This window comes from Agelaius phoeniceus, chromosome 10, assembly GCF_051311805.1.
Source record: "Agelaius phoeniceus isolate bAgePho1 chromosome 10, bAgePho1.hap1, whole genome shotgun sequence".
In the NCBI taxonomy this organism is placed as follows: domain Eukaryota; kingdom Metazoa; phylum Chordata; class Aves; order Passeriformes; family Icteridae; genus Agelaius; species Agelaius phoeniceus.
Genome location: NC_135274.1, coordinates 26828507 through 26848646, shown reverse-complemented (window position 1 = coordinate 26848646; position 20140 = coordinate 26828507). Strand labels below are relative to the sequence as shown.

General features: G+C 52.2%; 1 protein-coding gene across 1 annotated transcript; it reads right to left on the bottom strand.

Moving 5' to 3' along the window:
- Positions 1-5488: 5488 nt before the first annotated feature.
- Positions 5489-7509, bottom strand: GPR87 (G protein-coupled receptor 87). The gene is made up of 2 exons (XM_054639561.2): positions 7476-7509; positions 5489-6510 (listed from the first exon to the last, which is right to left on the bottom strand). The coding sequence occupies exons 1-2, from the start codon at positions 7507-7509 to the stop codon at positions 5489-5491; spliced, it is 1056 nt and encodes a 351-aa protein (XP_054495536.1).
- Between the last annotated feature and the right edge of the window lie 12631 nt (positions 7510-20140).

Below are 20140 nucleotides of genomic sequence, written 5' to 3'. Positions count from 1 at the left end.
TGTGAGCTACCCTGAACCTCCAGTCCCTTCCTTCCCCAGATTTCACTGAACATCTCTCAGTGCAATAAGGGGGTATCTTGAGAGGCAGAATTGTCTGCACATTCTTGCCAGTACTCTTGTTCCTCTCTCCATCCTGAGACTCACAGCCCAAAGCTGTAGAGGTCAATCCATGGCTTTGGGCTTGGGTTTGGGTGTTGGTTTCAGTGACAATTTTGTACTTTCCCCATGGATGGGGCAGAACAAACGGGGCACGAGGCTTCTCAGGGGCTCCCCAGAAGACACCAGGCAGCCAAGCTATTCTCTCTTTCCATGCACCCTGTGGTCATTTCTTGAAGCAGGGACGGGAGGAGTGAGTCAGATAAGGCTTTGGTTTAAAAGCCATGGGCTCTCTAAGATAGAGGGGAGCACGGGAAGCCCCAAAGGAGAGGAGGTGCAGTGTTCTCCAGTGTAAGATGCCAGTCTGTGATGGATTAGATGTTGCAGCACAGATAATTTTTTGCAGTGAGAAGTAAGCAGTTGTCCAGGGCAGAGGATTAAGGGCTTAAGCAGAGGGTGGGATGCCTGAGCTCTGTGTACAGCTTCACCCCATTGGAATGGCTCTGGGCAGCAGGGCAAACCCAGGCATTGCTCTGTTGTACAAACATGGGGATTTTTCCAACATGCCAGCCAAACCCAATGTTTAAGGATCTCAAGATGTGGCTGCTGTTTCTCAAGGGTTAGAAAGTAGGCAGTGAGCATGGTCACTAGAAGGCCCTGCACTTTGCCATGCACTTTAGGTGGCTGAAGAACAAACTGATAATGTATTTTACCTTTAGCCATACAAGTCTGCTTCTTCCCCCAAAATCCAAAATTCCCAGCTGCTGTTTGTGTTATTGAGAGAAGCTGTTAACGCTTTGCCTGAGCTGAGGGCCTAAGAAGGGAGTCCTTTTGCAGGATCCTGGTGATGGGTTTGTGTCCCAGAGAGGGGAGAGCACTGCTGGCGTGTCCCAGCAGGACTGGGGCTGGCTTGGTTCCTCTCCTGGCTGCTGCAGCAGTGCAGGGAGGGTGGCAGCTCTGCAGGCCTTGCTGGCAGGATGGGGCTGATGGGTCCTGCCTCAAGGTCAAGCCTTTGCCATGGGGAGGGGGTGTCTGTGACCAGGGTCTCACCTGTGCCCTCCCCAGCCCTGCAGACAGAGCTGCCAGTGCTTCCAGCCCTGCTGAGCACGGAATCACGCACGTCCTGGGGTATCAGTGACCAGCTCTGGCAATTGCTAAAAGCAGGATGAACAAAACAAAGGTTTTTTAGGATAATCCCCCCAGAAGCCAGCTAATTACAAAAGTATTGCAGGACTTCTAGCTGTGTTTCTGCCCCATTAAATCTGCCAGCAAATGTTTTCTGCTCAGTTTTGTTTGGGTGATGGATGGGTGCCTTCTGAGCCCTTACAAGGATTTGTCTGGAGCTCCCTCATCCCTCCCTGAGCCTGTGCCCACGTTCAGGTGGCACCACTGCTGCTCCCAGGCTGATGTTTGGCCTTAGGGGGTGGCAGGAGAGGGGTGCTGAGGGAGGGGACTGTGCTGCACTGAACTAGAAAATGCCTCATGTGGGATTTGATCAAGTAATTTTCCTTACTTAGTCAAAGCAGGCTTTCCTGCAGATCAAAGCAGGCTCTCCTGTCCTTCAGCCACAGCCAGCAGTTTTTCTAGTTGCACACTTGCACTTCAAAGACCATTGACATAATTTTTGTAATTTCTCCTGTGTCTCTTTCTCAAAGGACAATTGTGTTTAGAGTACCTCATTTTCTGACTTCAGAATCATGCATTCTACATCTGTAGTCTCTCCAGGAAATGGGGATCTTTTGATTTCCTTTAGTGTGAAAGATAAACTCTCCTCAAAAACTGCTCAAATAACTCCTTTATCTTTTCCACATTTTTCTTTCCTTTTTTCTTTAACCTTCTACTGCCTTTTTCTCATCCTTCCACCATTTCTGGTCACAAGGTTAATATCTGGTCACAAGTGTCTTGATCACAAGCCTAATATCTGGGTCAGCACTGGGCATAGATGAGGACAGAAATCTCATCAAATGGTGCCTCTTCTGGGCAGGTGAGGAGGACAAACCCATCCGTCTGTCCCTGCAGTGTTGTGCTGGATTCTCATGCCCCAGTTGGATGTAAAATTTAATACCTCAGTAACTCCTGATGTGTGAGGTTCTGTGGGTGGGACTGCAGTCAAACCTTCCGGTGTCTGTGGGTGCCTTTGGCAGGACATCTGTGTAGGTAGGGGTGGGTTGGGTTTACAGAGCATTTCTGGTTAACACAGACCACAGGACCTCCATCCGGCCTGGTGCCTGCACCACAGCCTCCTTGGCGTGTTGAGTTTTGCATTTTCTTCACTGTTTTTTGCCTCTGGCCCTGACCAAGCTGGGTGAACCTGTCATGGCCACTCTGCTTGTCAGTGTTTCCCACTGCTTCATCCACCTCGAGAGTGGTGGGTGCCAATGCAAGGACAGATTTTTAGAAATTTGGGTGGGTTTAATTTCCTTTTTTAGGATTCCTGTGAAGCTGCACTGGTGGAAAGTCACAGGAAAGGTCACTAGTAGAAAAACCACAGAAGCAGAGTGCAAAATAAATGTGATGACAAAAGTCCTGCAGCAGTAGTGATCTGGAGCTGGCTCTGAGTACAGGCTCAAATCTCATTTCTGCCACAATAATGCCCTGGCATGGAGACCTCTGCCTTGGCTATTCAATCAGAATATGGAAGATGTAATTGCATTTGAGTTACAAACACTGTAATGCAAATCTTCCTGAATGTAAAAAATCCCAAATGTTAATGAATTGTTCAGGAATTGCTCCTTGCATTCTTGGGTCAGATCTGCTGTTGTAGTTCCACCAGAAAACTGTGCTTCCTCTTAAAAATGGGACTCTGGGACTGCAGAGCCACAGTTTATATCCACCCTGATGTGGCTCTCTGAAAGGGCTGTCACAGGTCAGAGACTTTCCACACAACTTCCTTGTGGCTTTTTCTTTCAAGATGAACTCTTAGAGACCAAAATTCCATGTCAAATCTGGATAAATTAAATATAGTTATCTGGTATTTGGGGACTGGGATGTTGTTGTACAATTCATATTTAGCCCTGGGAAAATACCTCACAAAGAGCATCTTCAAAGAGCTGTCACGCACGTGAGTGTGCACAAGGCAGTGACCAGATTATCACAGATACACCCTGGCAGGCAGAGCAGCCTGCTCTGGGGTGGTTCTGCAGTGCTGCATGCATGCGGGGCTCAGGCTGCATGCGGGCCTCAGGCTGCAGTGCTGCATGCATGTGGGCCTCAGGCTGCAGAGCTGCCTGCATGCGGGGCTCAGGCTGCATGCGGGGCTCAGGCTGCAATCAGGGCTCAGGCTGCAGTGCTGCCTGCATGTGGGCCTCAGGCTGCATGCAGGGGCTGCTCCTGCCTGGCCTGTGTGCTGGGGCTGCATGGCTGTGCCTTCCCTTCCCACATTTCACGTGGATTTCACTTCTGGGACCCTTCCCAGAAACTGCTGATTGCTTCATGCTTCATGTGGTGCCTGCACAGGGGGCATCTTCAGGCTGAGCTTTGGAGGGCACCATCCCATCACCTGAGTGTGGCTGCTTTGGGTAACAGATTTTTTAGTGGAAAGCTCTTATGAGGGATGAGCAGTGGTGTCTCTCTAGGAGGAAACACCATGAAAATCTGTCCTTCAGTTAAAAATTCGTGGGTAATGAGAAAGGTGGTGTGTGTGCATCCTGTCGAGAGGGCACACAGCACATGGGGGATGCAGGCTCCCCTCTGGCTGTGTTTGCAGCCACCCTGCACTGCACCAGCAGCTCCACCCTGTGCCAGGGCCCACCCCAGCCCTGGTCTGCCTCCTCAGCTGCCTTCAGTTCCTCCGGCTGGGGACCCACAGGGACAGTGCCCCTCAAGTGGCTCTTTGGGCTTTGCTGGGCTTGTGTGGGAAATCCACCATCACCTGGGAAAGGGTCATTGTGGATTTAACAGAGCAATCATCAGGCACAATTTAACGAGCCATAAACCCTCGGTGATTTACACTTGTGGAAAGGAGACCAGAAGCACTCAGCCTTGATTTGCTTTAACCATATAAGACCTGAGAGGACAGTCTTTGGTTAGGAATGTCAGTTCTGTGTGCAGATCTTCCAGTCCTAAATACTATCACTCAATTTCATCTGGTGCTTGTCAGAATTTAAGCTATGCAACCCAGTCCCCAGACTGGCTCTCTTAATATGGTTTTGTATGTGCATGGACTGCTTAGGGTGCAAGATGGCAGATTTGGTCCCAGAACTTGTCTCCTGTGTGTGAACAGTTTTCTATGAAGCTGATTGGGAAACAGGGTTTATCTGTGGTATTTTAGCTATTTTAAGTATTTTTATTTAAAGTAGGATAAGTAGCCAAAGTATTCTGACTTCCTTTCCAGAAATGTTCTCTCCTGATCATGTAAGTGGTTTCATAATACTTGCATTAATCCAAATATTATCATACTTACATTTAAACTTCTTAATTATTCATAAACCAAAATCTAAACCTAAACCAATAGTGTTAAAAAAAAATAGAAGAAAGAAACTGCTCTTTCAGTGGAAAGCTTTATGAAAGATGTTCTCATGCAGAACTTAATTTTGAGTGGTGCATTTTGGGGATTTTCTTGTCAAGGATTTTCTTGGTTTTTTTTTTTGTTTTGTTTTGGTTTTTTTTTTTTTTTTTTTTTTTTTTCTTTTTCCGTGTATCAGAAGGGAAGTGGTTCTGAGTGTCAGCGCTGGCCGATGGACTGTTGCCATCTCCTGCCGGTGCAGCTGCACTGCAGCCGGGGCTGGCTGCGAGCACCGGCTGCTCAGGGCTCTGCACGCTCCTGCCAGCTCCAGCCTGCCTTTGCCAGCTCGGTCGGTTTTTGTCCCAGCAGTTTTTGCTCTAAACAAGCCTGATTCAATCCCCAGTGAGTCCAGGACAGACAGACTGACCCACGTGGACATCACAGGGTGCAGAGGGTTCAGGGCAGGCACCGGGTGAGGGACAGGGAGCCCTGGGGCTGGTGGCACAGAGCTGTGTGGCACCAGAGCCCTGCCCTGGGTACACCGAGGATCCCCACGGATCTCCTCCTGCCCTCCCTTCCCCTGCTGCCTTCTGCCAGACCCGAGGAAGCTGATTCCTCCCAGTGCGTCTGCTCAAGGCCAGAGAGTCCATCCTGGCTGCAGCCTCCTGGCCCAGGGCTGCTTTCTGAGCCGAGACAGCCTCCTGATGGCCCCCAAACCAGCCAACCCCAACCAGCCAACCTGCCCAGCTACCAGAACACCCCCAGCCCCACGGAGTGAGCCTGATCCCTGCAGGGATGGAATTTGAGGTGGATGGTGGTGAGCTGGCACAGAAAAGCTGAACGTGTCTGCACATCCCTTAATGAGCTTCTGTGGTCAGACACTTAGAGACATTTTATTTACATGATGTACAAGCACCCTCGCAGGTCAGCACAGTCTCTGGGGTGCCTTCAGACGTCGGTGTACTCGTGGTAGATGCGCACCTCTGACCTCCTGACGCTCTGCAGGGACCTGATGCTCTCACTCCTGGTTCTCATGTTGGATTTCCTGAACAGCCTTCGAGAGAATGATCGACACATGAAAAAATAAATGATGGGATCCAGACAGACGTTGCATGCGGACAGGAACAGGGTCATTTCCTTACAATAATACAAGATTCTATGTGCAGAGTCATCTAAAATTTTGTCCAGATGACTAAAAGTGAAGGGTATTCGGCACAAATGGTAGGGCAAAAAGCAGGTGAAAAACACAGCCACGACAACCCTTATACTCTGGTTGTGCTTCCTCTTCCGGCTGGAGGAGCTGATGAACTGTTTGCTGGATTTGTAGATGTACCTGGAGATGGCAATGTAGCAGCCTATCAGCACTATCAGCACCACCACGAACATGCAGGTGTTGATGTAGATGACGGCCGAGTGCCACTTGACTCCCAGGGGAGACTTCAGCTTCAGGCAGTCGTCCACGTTCCGCCTGGTGGGGTAGCCGTTGGTGAGGATCAGGTTTGGCAGTGCCAGGAACGCCATCACCACCCAGACGCAGGCTGACAGCACCTTGGTGAAGGTGATGCTGTACATCCTGGAGTCCCCAAAGGGCTTCACCACCTTCAGGTAGCGGTCGATGCTGATGAGGCCCAGGAAGACGATGGTGGTGTACATGTTGGCGTAGAACAGCACGGTGCTGTAGCGGCACAGGAAGGAGTTGAAGTGCCACGGCCCCAGCCGCGAGTCCTGGATGATCTTGAACGGGAACGTCAGCGTCATGAGCAGGTCTGCCACCACAATGTTCTTGAGATAAAAGATGAAGCTGGTCTTGTTCCTGATGTGGAAGAAGATCCAGACGGCCAGGCCGTTGAGCAGGAGGCTGGCCAGGAAGATGAGGAGGTAGAGCACGGGCAGCACGATGGTGGTGAACTCATCCCGCGCCGCCGAGCTGCCGTTGGGCCAGCTGCTGTTCTCGGGGCTGGGGCGGCTGTCTGCGGGAGAGGGAGACCATGGTAAGGCTTCATGGTGCTTTATGGCTGGGGCCAGGTGAGGGGAACAACAGGTAAAGCTTCACGGTGCTTTATGGCTGGGCCAAGTGAGGGAAACAACAGGTAAAGCTTCATGGTGCTTTACGGCTGGGGCCAGGTGAGGGGAACAATGACAAAGCTTCATGGTGCTTTATGAGTGGGGCCAGGCAAGGGAGACAACAGGTAAAGCTTCATGGTGCTTTGTGGGTGGGGCCAGGTGAGGGGAACAACAGGCAAAGCTTCATGGTGTTTTATGGTTGGGGCCAGGTGAGGGGAACAATGGTAAAGCTTCATGGTGCTTTATGGGTGGGCCAAGTGAGGGAAACAACAGGTAAAGCTTCATGGTGCTTTACAGGTGGGGCCAGGTGAGGGGAACAACAGGTAAAGCTTCATGGTGCTTTATGGCTGGGGCCAGGTGAGGGGAACAACAGGTAAAGCTTCATGGTGCTTTACAGACTTGGCCACTTTGGAACTGCCCTCTCTGGGCAGTCTGAGGCTGCTGGGTAAACCATAAATCGGAGCTGTGGGTTGTCAGCTCTTGGCTTTCTTGACAGAGTGTGACTTGTGAGCTGAGATGTTTGTCATGGGACAGGGCTCTGGAGAGACTCCGCAGGCCTATCAAAACGTGAATTTAAACTTGGTTTACTTAAATGTACTTAAAAGTCACAGTCTTTGGGGGATTTTAAGATTTCATATGTAAATGTTTGTGAAAAACTTATAAACTGTGCCATAAAATGTCAGTATGTTTTGTTTCATGTTGTTTATGCTCTGGCCTTGTCTGGTGAGGCAAAGCAGGCTGGCTGTGGGGCAGGCTGGGCAGTGCTCACACAGCCCGTGCTGCAATGACCGATTTCTTTCAAATGTTGGTAGGAACTGACAGTAATAAAATAAGCACTTATCAATCTCTTATATTTCCAGTGTTATTTTACCTGGCAGTTTTCCATAGGACAAATTGTACCCCATCCTTTGCACTGCTGTAGGTTTCCAGCTGAAATGCTCCTCAGGAGTCCCACTGACAGCCGTGGATCCCGGATGCAGCAGGGCCTGTGCCAGGATGATGTTCTGGGGAAAAAAATCCAAATTAAAACCAAAGGAAAATAGAAGAGCCCACCTTCTTCTCCCTGCATGGAGGGGAGCCCTGTGAAAGGAGCTGCCTCTGGAGTTCCCTGTGAGGGGCTGGCTGAGGACTGCACAGTGGTTCTGTTGTCAGGGCTTCATTGCCCTCTTCTTGCTCATTTCAGTGACGGGTGACCGTGAGTAGATATTGTTTTTTTTAAATCATCACTCACTTCTTGAAGTGAAAAAGTTTTATCAGTAATGATGAGATATGTGTGTATAACTTCATGGTGTATTCCCCAAATTGGGGTGGAAATGAAAAGTTCCTGTTCCTTTTTCATAGAAACTGGCACACAAGGAACACTGAAACCTGCAGAAACTCAGTAATGCCATATGGCATCACAATGTTTGATACTGTTAAAAGGGATTTTGCCAATACCAGTTTGCAATGCTGTGCTCCAAATTGCTCTTTCCTCAATCAGTATGCAAATGCAGTAACTTTTCTGGGATTTGTTTTTTGCTTACAAGTTTTGATAGGAAAACTGGCAAAATGGTTCAAATCTCACCAATTTCACAAGACCTGACTGCTCTCATGGGAATGAAGAGAGGGTGGGATTCCTGCAGCCCTTTTGCAGATCAGAACCTGTTTTAGGTGCCATCCCCATGTAGGAACTGTATTGTGTGGCACTAGATGGCACCAAAGCAAGTAATGGTGGGTGAAAGCATCAGTAAAAAACTTTAATTTTTGGGTATTTCAACCTTTTTATCAGTCTGGCATCTTGGCTGGCACTGTTTGCTCTGACAGTGACAAGACTGTCAAAGGTGTTGCAGGTATTTTGTTTTCTGTGTCTGAGCAGCAGTAGTCCATCATTGCTGTAGTTGTAGTAGTGCATCCATTGCTGTTGTTGAGGATTTGCAGCTCTCTTTTCTGCCCAGGAGGCAGAGATCAAAAGGGTATGTGATTTTCTGAAAAGATGCATATCTAACTCCTCATGTAAATCAGGTGCTTATTTCCCTGCTTTTCTGAGTTTCTTTTAAGTCTGCATAATTCCTGGCCCCTGGAAAACTCCCTGTTCTCAGGCTCTGCAGGCAGGTGCTCCATGAAACCCTCAGTGCAGAGAAGTCAGGGAGGTGCTGGATGAGCTGCCTGGGACTGGAGCAGAGCAGGAAGGGCTGCTGTGTGCCCTGCTGCACCCCTGGGACTGCTGCAGCATGGCTGGGGCTGGGGCTGGGGCTGGCCCTGTGTGCCCTGCGCTGCACGCAGCCGCTGTTGTGTCCCCATTCCTGTCGTGGCCCTGCTGAGCCCTGCCCAGGGAAGGTGTGACCACCCTCGGATTGCCCAGGGACATCCAGGCCTCTGGAACCCATCCTGGGAGCTGTGTGCTGGGGTGCAGACCAAGCCTCTCTGTGTCTTCTTCTTCCTGATGGAATTGACATTAAAATGTGTTCCAAAATTATCTCAACAAAGGGTGGTTGGAAAAAGAAAGCAGCAAATTCTTCCCCAGTGTAATCTGTGCCAGCTGAGCTCTGGGCCCTGTGCCCTGCCAGCACACCTGAGCTCAGCATTGCTCTGGTGGCTGCAGGGTGGAGCAGAGAGGCTGCACCTGTGACTGCCTGCCCTCCTCACACACCAAAGGCTCTCCTGCAGCTCAGAGCTTTACAGGCTTCACCAAACAGGGCTGGGCAGAGCTGTGGAGCAGGGCTGGTGGGATGGTTCTGCAGCATGGAGCTGGCTGTGTGATGGAAGGTGGGATGCACAGCCATGGTCCTGCTCAGACTCAGCAGTCCAAAGGTGTTCCCAGAGTCTCCTACCAAAGTCTGTCAGGCTGAGGGGTGCTGTGGTGGGCAGAGCACTGAGAGCAGTGTGGCTTCATTATTTACATACTGGAGTGGGTGATCAAGTGTAGAGCTGGGGTACCTGTACTCTGTAGCTTCATTCTTTCCAACAAAGCCTGCTATATGGCAGATGCCAGGAGCAGGATCACATTTATTATATGGAGAATTCACTCTTTTTCATCTGTTTCATTGCAACAGGATATGAAGATTGTGTTCTCCTTGAAGAGTATTTTAGGGTATTTTGTAGATGCTCACTGACTGTGTACTCTAGTTGTGGATTTTTTACTTGTCTGAATCCAGTATTTTCATGCTCAGCAAGGCTGCCTTTCCTCTCCTTGTCCAGTTTTCTGGACACTTTCCTCACCAATTTTATCCTAAGCAGCTGTCTCAGTCTGCTATACAAATATTTTCTGCTTGGAAGGCTTTGAAGATGCACTAGAAGCTGCTGCTTTATCCGGGCAGCTTTGTAAAGCAGAATACATTTTACTTCTTGTAGCTTCTGTACTTTGTCCGTGGTTGATGAGATAATCTCTTGCTGCTGATGTGGACAGACTGGTTTATGTGCATGACTGATGTAACCTCAGAGAAGAAATGAAATAATAGGCTGCATGGCAGCCTTCAGTGTCAGGTGGATGGGGAATGACTGCAGAGTTTTTCTAGTGACTAAGGCTTTAGGTTACCTTCCTGTTTAAAGAAATTGTACATCCTCAAATCTAATATTTTTTCATCTTATTTAAAACTTTTTAGAGTCAGAAAACTCTCTTTGTGACCTAGACCAGCTGTTCTAGGTCATGGGGCTGCAGAGTCTTGAGCAATGTTTTTTATTGGAGCCCATAACTTGTGGATGTCTGCCTCCTTGCCTCTGCTGCACTCATCACCAAAAGGGTGGGTAAATGGCAGGCTTGATGCAGCAATAGACATGTGAGGCAGATATTAAACCTGCTCTAGGCTGGCTGCAATGCTCTTCTTTCCTTTGCCCATCAGAACCAAATCACAGAGTTGTTTGTAAAGATGCAGGGGGAAGGCACTGGTCAGGGTAAGAGCAAGTGTGCATGAAGCTGCTGCAGGCAGGCCTGAGCCTGTGCCACTGCTCTCTGTGTCACCCACAGCTGTCCCATGTCCCCTGAGCCTGCTCCTTGCTCCCTGAGCAAGCCTCCATGCTCTGGTTGGCCCTGCCTGCATCTCTTTCTTTGTCTGAGTGTTGTCTCCTGCTCACTGCAAGCCCAGCCCCAGTAGCCATGGCACGGCCACCTTTCCCTTCCTTGGAGGCTTCTCTCAGAAGTGGTCCAGCTCCCTTTTGTTGGAGGAAGATGTTAATGTGCTGGTAATGCACGGTGGAATAACCTGAAATTCCTGTTTGAGTCGCTGCCTGCCTCGGTGAGTTGCCCTCCTTGCTTGGGCTGTGCACACTCGGATGGTTCTGATGTTTTGTAGCCAGAACCTCCTGGTGCTGGCCCTGCAGGAGAGGGGTGGGAGCTCCTGGGGTCCCCGTGCCCTGAGCACCCCTGGTACTGAGCATGGGGTGTCAGACCCAGCACGGGTCCCTTCCTCGGCTGGGAGAGGGTGAGGGCACAGGGCTCCCCCGTGTGCCCCCCGTCCTGGCACTGAGGCCACCGTGGGCTGGCTCCAAGTGCCAGCAACCCAGCCCTGCTCAACCAGCCAGGAAGGACTGGGTTATCACTGTCCCAGCTGTGGCTCATGCTGCCCCTCTCCTTAGTCCTAGCCAGAAATAGGAACCTGCATCTGCTCAGAAAGCTGCTCCAGCATCTGGCACAGCACCCCTTCTGTGTTTCAGGTTCCTCCTCGGGCTTCCCCTCGTGTCCGGCCCAGTTCTCCTCCCACACGTCTCAGAGCAGCATCCTGCCTGGGGAAGCTGCTGTGCAGCTGGCTTCCCTCTGCCTTCGGCTGCTGCCTCTGGGATCCTGGCCCTGCCCTGTCCGTCTGTCCTCAGGACAGATAGGAAGGGCAGTGGTCAGGGTGCAGCCCTGCCCGGGCCCTGAGCTGGCATCCAGCTGGGGATGCCCACGGGGGCAGCCCTCCCTGGCTCTGTGCTGGGACCAGTGTCCCCATCCCTGCCATGCCCAGTGTCCCCTGTGCCCTGCAGAGCCCCCGCACAGCCCCGAGTGACAGTGAGGGTCAGTGCTCCCCTGGGACTGCCACGGGGGGCCCCGGGGCTGGCTGTGCCCAGGCTGGCTGTGTCACCTCTGGGGGTCATGGCAAGGTACAGCTGCACAGCTCCTGAAGACTGCATGGAGCTGAGAGCTCTGCCCACAGAGCTGGCACCACCTGGGCAGCGGGTGAGCAGCTGCTCTCGGTGCAGGAGAAGCTGGGTTGCAATTGCTGGCTCCTTTTTGGAGGGGATAAAAAAAAAGAGAGCTCAACACAGTGGCTGGCAAAGCTGGGATAATGAATGTTTTCTCAGTAAGGCAGGCTCTAATTAGCAAGGAGGAAAGGAACTCTGGAATGCTTCCTTTGCTCCTTTCTAGAAGATGCTGCTGTTGGTTGTGGCTGCAGTGGGAGCAGCCTGGGCCCTGCACAGGGGCTTTCCCCGGCCCCCACCCAGGACTCACCACGTGAGGTGCAGCCCCCGTGCACAACCACGGGCAGGGCAGGGGCCCAGAGCTGCGGTGCAGGTGAGCAGGGGCGCCCTTGGCACTGCTGCAGAGCGCGGTGCCACGCTGGCAGTGCCCTGTCCCTGTGTCCCTGTGTCCCTGTGTCCCCGTGTCCCTGTCACCAGTGACACAGCTGCCGTGGGGGAGCCGTGGCTGCCACGCTCTGCAGCCCGCCAGCAAGGGCCACGGCTGGGGTGCCCAGTCCTGAGTCAGGAGTTTTTACTGAAAAGATCAGCTTTTAGGTTTGGTTATTTGTACTGTGCAGTGAAAAACATTAAGTAAAAATTTCAAAATGACACTTTAAAAAGAATAAAGGTGTCTGGGGCACAAACACAGAAATGCAGCTGTGTAATTGGTAGCATTGCACCTTCATCTGTTGGACCTGTGTCTGCTGTGCCTCTATCACATCCCTCAGGGGGCACTGTGAGAAAATAGCTTGGAAAACAAAAATAATTATTGGTATGCGTACATGGCCAGTGCCATTTAAGTCTTTCAGTAACTCCAGTCTAACTTTCAGGCATTTTTCTTTGTGCTGAAGCAATTTCTACTGATTTTTTTGCATGCAATCCTAATTCACATCACAGAAGCACCAAGAAATCCTTGTGTGCCTGTTTCTCTGTGCTCCAGTCCATCCTGCTGCCACACTGTGCCATTTGCTACTCACAGCAGCACCACTGCCTGAAAGAGGAAGGAAAAGGACACGGGGATTTCAGGGAGAAGTCCAGCCTGGTGCAAGCAAGGCCGTTTTTTCTTGCACAGCCCGGAGAGTCCTGCTGGCCCTGGGCAGGGCATCAGGCACAGCTGTGAGAGCTGCTGCTCCTCCTGGCACCCAGCTCTGGGCTCCTTCCACAGTGGCGGCGCCTGCTGCTGCAGGGAGGGTGACACAGGCTGGTCCCAGTGCAGTCTGTGCTGCTCAGCATCAGCTGTCCCTTTGGATGCCACTGACACTGTCTTGAGGAAGAGCCAGAAGCAGTGGTTGCTGCAGTACCTTGTGTGAGGTTCATTGTTGGTCAGAAGCGGAAACACAGTTCTGATAATTGGCAGTGCAATGTTTGAGTTCATTGAAGATGTTATGGTATTTTTTTCTGTTGGAAGGGATTAATGTTGAAATGTAGGAATGGATGTTGCCTCTTTCCTCTGGAGTTCTGCCGGCAGCCCTGGGGTTGGTGTCTGCTGCAGCCTGGGCTGCTGTGGAGCTGAGAGCTGTGCAGAGGCTCTGGAGCTCAGGCTGTGTGTCAGGTGTGTTTCCACCAGCCCCACGCTGTTGATAAGACTGCACAGTTCAGGTTCAGTGCTGTAGCTGGGGCACAGGGGGCTTGCCTGGCTTCTGCTGCTCACTGGATCAAAGAGGAGGTTCTTGGACTTTGCTTGGAGCCTGGCTTCTGCTGGTGCTCACTGGATAGAAGAGGAGGCTCCCCTTGAGCTTTGCTTTGGGAAGGCAAGCGGGGGACTGCTCACCAGGTGAGGAGAAGGAGCATTCCCAGTGCCTGGCTCCTTTCCTGAGCACTCCAGGGCTCTGTGCCGGGGGTGGGAAGGAGCCTGTGGCCTCTGAAGTGCTGCTGTGGTGCGGGGCAGTCTGGACGATGGAGCCTCGCTGCCCTGTCCCGGCGGGCCTTGCTGCCCCTGGGTGTCCCCAGGCCGTGCGGGGCCCCGGGCGTGCCCGGTGTGGCGCTCTGGAGCCTGTGCCGGGATGGGCTCCGCGCTCCCTCCCTGCCCCGGGGCTGGGACACGGGGCTGAGCCGGGAGAGCCCCGAGCAGCCCGAGGCCCGGAGCCGGAGGGCTGCGGCTGCTGAAATGCGCCGCTTTTCCCTCCCAGCCCAGCGCAAACCCGCGGGGGATGCCCGCGCCCCCTCCAGGCGCTCTCCCCATGCCCTGCCCGGTCCCTCTGTCGGGGCTGTCCCCGGGGCTGCCGTCCCTCCTCCCCACGGGATGGGGAGGCCGGAGAGGCTCTCCCGGAGCCTCGGGGCTGCTGGCCCGCCCGAAGGAGAGCAGGGGAAGCTTCTCCCAACCCGAAAAGTGCCGGTGGCTTCCCTGCCCAGGGCCAGTGCCTGCGAGTGAATCAGCGACATCAGCCAAAGGCTCCCTGGCTTTCCTGGTTTCCCTTTCTAAAGAGGGTTGCAGAATTCTTTAAAAAGATGGAAAGAAGCGTGAAGTGCTGCCAGTTTCCAGATGGAGCACGCAGGAGTGGCTGCAGGCCCCAGAGTGCACAAACAAGTGATTTTTAACAAACTCTTGAATCGTGCTGCTGCTCCCACTGCCCCGTAACCAAGAACAACCTTCCCAATATGAGATCGCCCTAAAAGACAGAGGTTTTTGCAAGCACCTCAGATATTTCCCAAGCTGTAAGACTCATCAGATCTCGTCTGCTCATTCAGAGCTATGTGGTTTTTCCAGTGAACCTGACAAGTTTTAACATGACTTGAATGAAGTACGAAGGAAGAAAACATTTATTCTCTTCATATAGTGAAGAGAGCTCAAGTTTGCTTTCTTGTACTGAAAGAGGTGAAAGGGAATATAGTACAAACCCTTTTAAAGCAAATTCAGGTACTGTAGTTACTGAATCTTACTTTATATGAGTTAAGTTCTGTCAAGAAGCGAGTTACTGAAACAATGGACCCACCTGCACTTTGAGTCATATCTGAGAAGGAAGGATTAGTAGAAACTGAACTTTTTTGCCACCAAGAATACCATGTATGAGTGAACAAAAGGTTGGTAAAGGCATGCTATTATGAGAACTTTTCAGTTTATGGTTCCAAGTCTGTCTTTCAGCAACTATATCTGAATTCCTGTTTTTCCAGCCGAGGGTGAGAAAGTGCTAGCAGATTCACTGAACAACTTATCGAATGCTTTTCGGATGATCAGAGCTCACTTACCTGTCAGCATCGTCGCCTTCCGCTCTCGGAGCTGCATCCCCAGAGTGCCTCAGACTCCTGCAGAACGCATCCCGGAGCTACAATGGGCAGGAGAGTAATTCCTGGGAGAGGGCAGCCGAACCAGCCATGGCTGCCAGGAGGATTTTTGGGCTTCCGATGGCTTTTTTTTTGGTGATACCTGATCAGAGAGTCAAAATTCCCCTGGCCAGGAGCAACTGGAGCAACTGGCTCTCTCATTCCTGGGAATGACTCACATGCCAGGGTAGGTGAGCGCTCCGCTCACTTCCTGGCTCCGGCGCAGCCCGGGACGCAGACAGTGATTCACCTGGGAGGTGGGAGCGTGCTGGGGAAGGCTGCAGAGCCTGCAGGCTGCTCCCGCTGCCCTGCCTCTGCCTCCCGGGGCATGCCGTGCCTCTGGATTCAATGTCAGCCTGAAAATCTGGCGCTGAACAGGTGAAAATATCTACTAATCAAGCTTATCTTGTCAATTATTAATTTGATTATATTTTTATTGCCTTTAGTGTTGTGCTTTGAACAGATCCTTCCTTCTAAATAACGTGCAGGATGAAAGTGGAGCTCCAGGTCTGTCACTGCAGCTAAAATGCCCTGAGTGTCTGTTTCCTGCCATGGTGCTCCTTGGGCCTGACTGAGCCCACTGCCTCTCACAGCCCTGCCCTCAGTGGTCCTGCCTGTACATATGTTTACAATCAGGCTATTTGGTGCCTCTAGAGCACTGAAATAATCATGGGGTAAAATTGGGACATATTATACTGGGACTGTTCTATTGGGACAAAGTTCTGCTTCGTGTCAGTGGAGGATGAAGTGGGTAATTTTCCATATCTGCTGCCTACTTTATAAAAGAAAGCAAATTCCCATCTCTCTCATTAAAAATTCGGGAGAAAAGAAAGAATAATCCCCAGTGCTCTGAGGGCAGTGGCTGCCAAGGCCATGTTCTGTCTGTTCTGCCTGGACTTTTCCATAGACATGTTCAATCTTTTTCTCAAATACCTGAGGGGCTGAGCCCCTATGGCCCCTCTGCACAGGAGCCTGCAAGGGGCTGAGCCAGAGCAGGACCCACCTGCTGCCCCCGCAGAGCTGAGCAGCTTCTGCTGGGGCCCCTGTGCTGAATCCCACATTGCTGCTTGTGGGCAGACTCCAGAATTTCCTCTTGCCCCCCGGGACCTGTCCCTCGGATCAGGCACAGTCCCTGATCACACAGACTGCTGGCACAGCTCGCCTTTGAAGCCCAGCTTTTGCAAGGCAAAGCAGACCCATGCAGATGAGGCTGCAGGAGCACGGGCTCACTCTGCTGTGTTTTCAGCTCTGTTATTGCAGGCTGCCAAGCTCATCCCAGGAGCTGCACACCCTGCCAGCAGGGATGGTCCTGCTGCAGGCACACGGCACCCCTGAGCATGGAGGAGCCTTTCCCTGCAGCGAGGGAGAGGAGACCTGATGAAGCCTTTGCCTCGCTCGTGCCTGGGCAGGACAGTGGGTGCTCCCCTTTGCCTTCCTGCAGCTGTCCCTTGTGCTCTGGGCTGTGGCAACTGCCTGCTGGAGTGGGGGAACAAAGCTCGGAGGGTCTGGAGGGGTTTGTACCCTCCTGGAACCATCCCCTGCACGAGGCACTGAGCTCCAGAGCCAGGGCTGTGCGGAGCACAGCTCCTGCATCCCTGCCTGGGGGCACAGCTGGGCTCAGGGGGGCACAGCTGGGCTCGGGGGGCACAGCTGGGCTTGGGGGGGGCACAGCTGGGCTCGGGGGGCACTGCTGGGCTCAGGGAATGCAGCCACTCCTGCACTCCAGCATGGCCCAACAACATGTGCTGCCTACATTTGTGCTGCTGCTTTTCAGCACTGCCAGTGCTGGTGGTCTCCCAGGCTGGGGTCTAAGAACCAGGGCAGCAGGATGTGCCGTGGGGAAAGAGAGAAGAAATTGAAAGTGAAAACTGAAATGCTTAAAAAATGTGATTTTATTGCTTACAGAGACCCAAGAGTTCAGGGGTTGGCACTTTGGGAGTAGAGTTTACACACCAAAACTGGTGTTTTAGTAACGCTCAAATAATAAATAAAATCTGCACCAGAATGGGGTTTAGTTTTAGTTTTTGAATATGGCGCAAAGGCACATTAACTTTTCTTAAAAACCGCTGTATTTTGGTGTGCCAGAAGGACATGATGGGCTGGAAGCTGGTGCCCTGGCACCCCGGGCAGGCTGGATGCAGACGTGCTGCTGCTGCTGCCAGGCTGAGCAGGTCGGGACGAGCTGACACACGAAACGCTGGAAATGGGGAGCTTGCCCTCAAAACAGCACAGGAGAAGTGCAAGGTCTGATGCAAAGAACAGCTGAAGGTAACCTGTAACTTAACTATTGTTCACATTATTTACAGGCTGGATGTCCCTTTTTGTGTTTTGATGATTAGAGAGTAACTCTCAGATTTCATAAGAGCCCGAACAACGTTATTACCACAATTACTGTGTTGCTTCATTTTAAAATGTCTTCACTGCCATATTTAGCAATGTGAACTGCAAGGTTATGTTGAAGCAGATTCATCACCTGGGTAATGCACAGGACTGGCTGTTTCTGCTTTTTAAGCAGAAAAGTGTGAGCAAGATCAGAGCTTGCAACACGGGGAGGATTCTGCAGTGTTGGAGCTGAGATGTGGAGGTGGAGGTGCTGTTGTCAGGGGAAGAGTCCTGGAAGAGCTGCCATTTCCCCTTTCCTGGTGTGGATTACTCCAGTCCCTGTGTGATGCCTGTCACTCAGTGGGAAGGAAGGAGGAAAGTATCTAATTAAGAACTGACATTAAAAGCTTAGTTCTTTTCCCCTCGAGTTCCTCACCGTGTGCTGATAGGGAGCCTGGAGCTCCAGGCCTTGTCTGGCTGATGCTGTCTGTAGGCTCTGGTCTGTCCTGGTGCCTGCAGTCCTCCCCTGTGCCCTGCTGGCTCTGTGCATGTGCCATCATGTGGGTCAGACCTTGGCTGCTTGACTTGTCTGCCCAGCTCTGGTTAGGATGCAAATCATTGGTTTGCATTTCTAATTAATTGAAGCATGGCTGTGTGTTGTGAGAGTTTTCGGAGCCTGGATGGAGGGATGTGTGTAGCTGTGCCAAGGGTCAGGATGTCTCTGCAGAGCAGTTTGTCTCTGGGCACCCAGGAATTGCCATGCTGTCCCTCTGAGGAGAGGCAGGAGGCTGCATGTGAGGGTGCAAAATACTTCCTTTATCTGAAACACAAGGAAAATAAAAAATTTGTATAAGCCTGTATGTACACAAATGAGTGATTTCCTATTAAACACACCTGCTGAGTGCCCTGTAGTTCCCTTTCCAGGAACCCAATGACCTGCAGAGATGTTTAGGACAACTGTCAGTACTTTGTGTGTGGAGCTGGCCCATGGGAGCCTGGGCCAAGGGTCATTTCTGCAAAAGGTTCAGAGCCTCATGCCAGTTTTCAGTTTCTAGGTTGTCTGGAGTGAGGACAAGCCATGCAAGGGAACATTTGTCTGTGGGAAGGAAGAGCTCTGCTGCTGCCTGTGGTGTGATGGGCTGGAATGAGCACAGGTGGGATGGGAATGGTGCTGGTGTTTGCTGTCCTGGCCAGCACAGGTAGAATGGAATGGTGCTGGTGTTTGCTGTCCTGGCCAGCACAGGTGGGAATGGTGCTGGTGTTTGCTGTCCTGTCCAGCACAGGGGGAATGGGAATGGTGCTAGTGTTTGCTGTTCTGTCCAGCACAGGGGGAATGGAATGGTGCTGGTGTTTGCTGTCCTGGCCAGCACAGGGGGAATGGTGCTGGTGTTTGCTGTCCTGTCCAGCACAGGGGGAATGGGAATGGTGCTGGTGTTTGCTGTCCTGGCCAGCACAGATGGGATGGAATGGTGCTGGTGTTTGCTGTCCTGTCCAGCACAGGGGGAATGGGAATGGTGTTTGCTGTCCTGTCCAGCACAGGTGGGAATGGTGCTGGTGTTTGCTGTCCTGTCCAGCACAGATGGGATGGAATGGTGCTGGTGTTTGCTGTTCTGGCCAGCACAGGTGGGAATGGTGCTGGTGTTTGCTGTCCTGGCCAGCACAGGGGGAATGGAATGGTGCTGGTGTTTGCTGTCCTGGCCAGCACAGGTGGGATGGGAATGGTGCTGGTGTTTGCTGTCCTGGCCAGCACAGATGGGAATGGTGCTGGTGTTTGCTGTCCTGTCCAGCACAGGTAGAATGGAATGGTGCTGGTGTTTGCTGTCCTGTCCAGCACAGGTAGAATGGAATGGTGCTGGTGTTTGCTGTCCTGGCCAGCACAGATGGGATGGAATGGTGCTGGTGTTTGCTGTCCTGTCCAGCACAGGGGGAATGGGAATGGTGCTGGTGTTTGCTGTCCTGTCCAGCACAGGGGGAATGGTGCTGGTGTTTGCTGTCCTGGCCAGCACAGGGGGAATGGGAATGGTGCTGGTGTTTGCTGTCCTGGCCAGCACAGGGGGAATGGGAATGGTGCTGGTGTTTGCTGTCCTGGCCAGCACAGGGGGAATGGTGCTGGTCTTTGCTGTCCTGGCCAGCACAGGTGGGATGAGAATGGTGCTGGTGTTTGCTGTCCTGGCCAGCACAGGGGGAATGGTGCTGGTGTTTGCTGTCCTGGCCAGCACAGGGGGAATGGAATGGTGCTGGTGTTTGCTGTCCTGTCCAGCACAGATGGGATGGAATGGTGCTGGTGTTTGCTGTCCTGGCCAGCACAGGGGGAATGGGAATGGTGCTGGTGTTTGCTGTCCTGGCCAGCACAGGGGGAATGGAATGGTGCTGGTGTTTGCTGTCCTGTCCAGCACAGGTGGGATGGAATGGTGCTGGTGTTTGCTGTCCTGGCCAGCACAGATGGGATGGAATGGTGCTGGTGTTTGCTGTCCTGGCCAGCACAGATGGGATGGAATGGTGCTGGTGTTTGCTGTCCTGGCCAGCACAGGGGGAATGGAATGGTGCTGGTGTTTGCTGTCCTGTTCAGCACAGGGGGAATGGTGCTGGTCTTTGCTGTCCTGTCCAGCTGCTCTGTCAGGGAACAGTGAGGGGTTTTCTCAGGGCAGCACCAGCACATTCCAGGTGGGCTGGGACAGAAACCAGGTTTGGGAAAATGGTGACTGCTGTATTGAGTATGCTGGTAAACTTTGCAGAATTCCACAAATCCCTGGGCAGCCCCGCAGGAATGTGGGGAGTCCATGGCAGCTGCTCTGGGCTTCCTGCCAGGGGAGAGCTGCT

Coding starts and splice junctions, on each gene's coding strand:
- GPR87 (XM_054639561.2), bottom strand. CDS start 7,509: ATGGGGTACAATTTGTCCTATGGAAAACTGCCAG. Junction 6,511..7,475: donor GTCCTATGGAAAACTGCCAG/GTAAAATAACAC, acceptor CCTCTCCCGCAG/ACAGCCGCCCCAGCCCCGAG.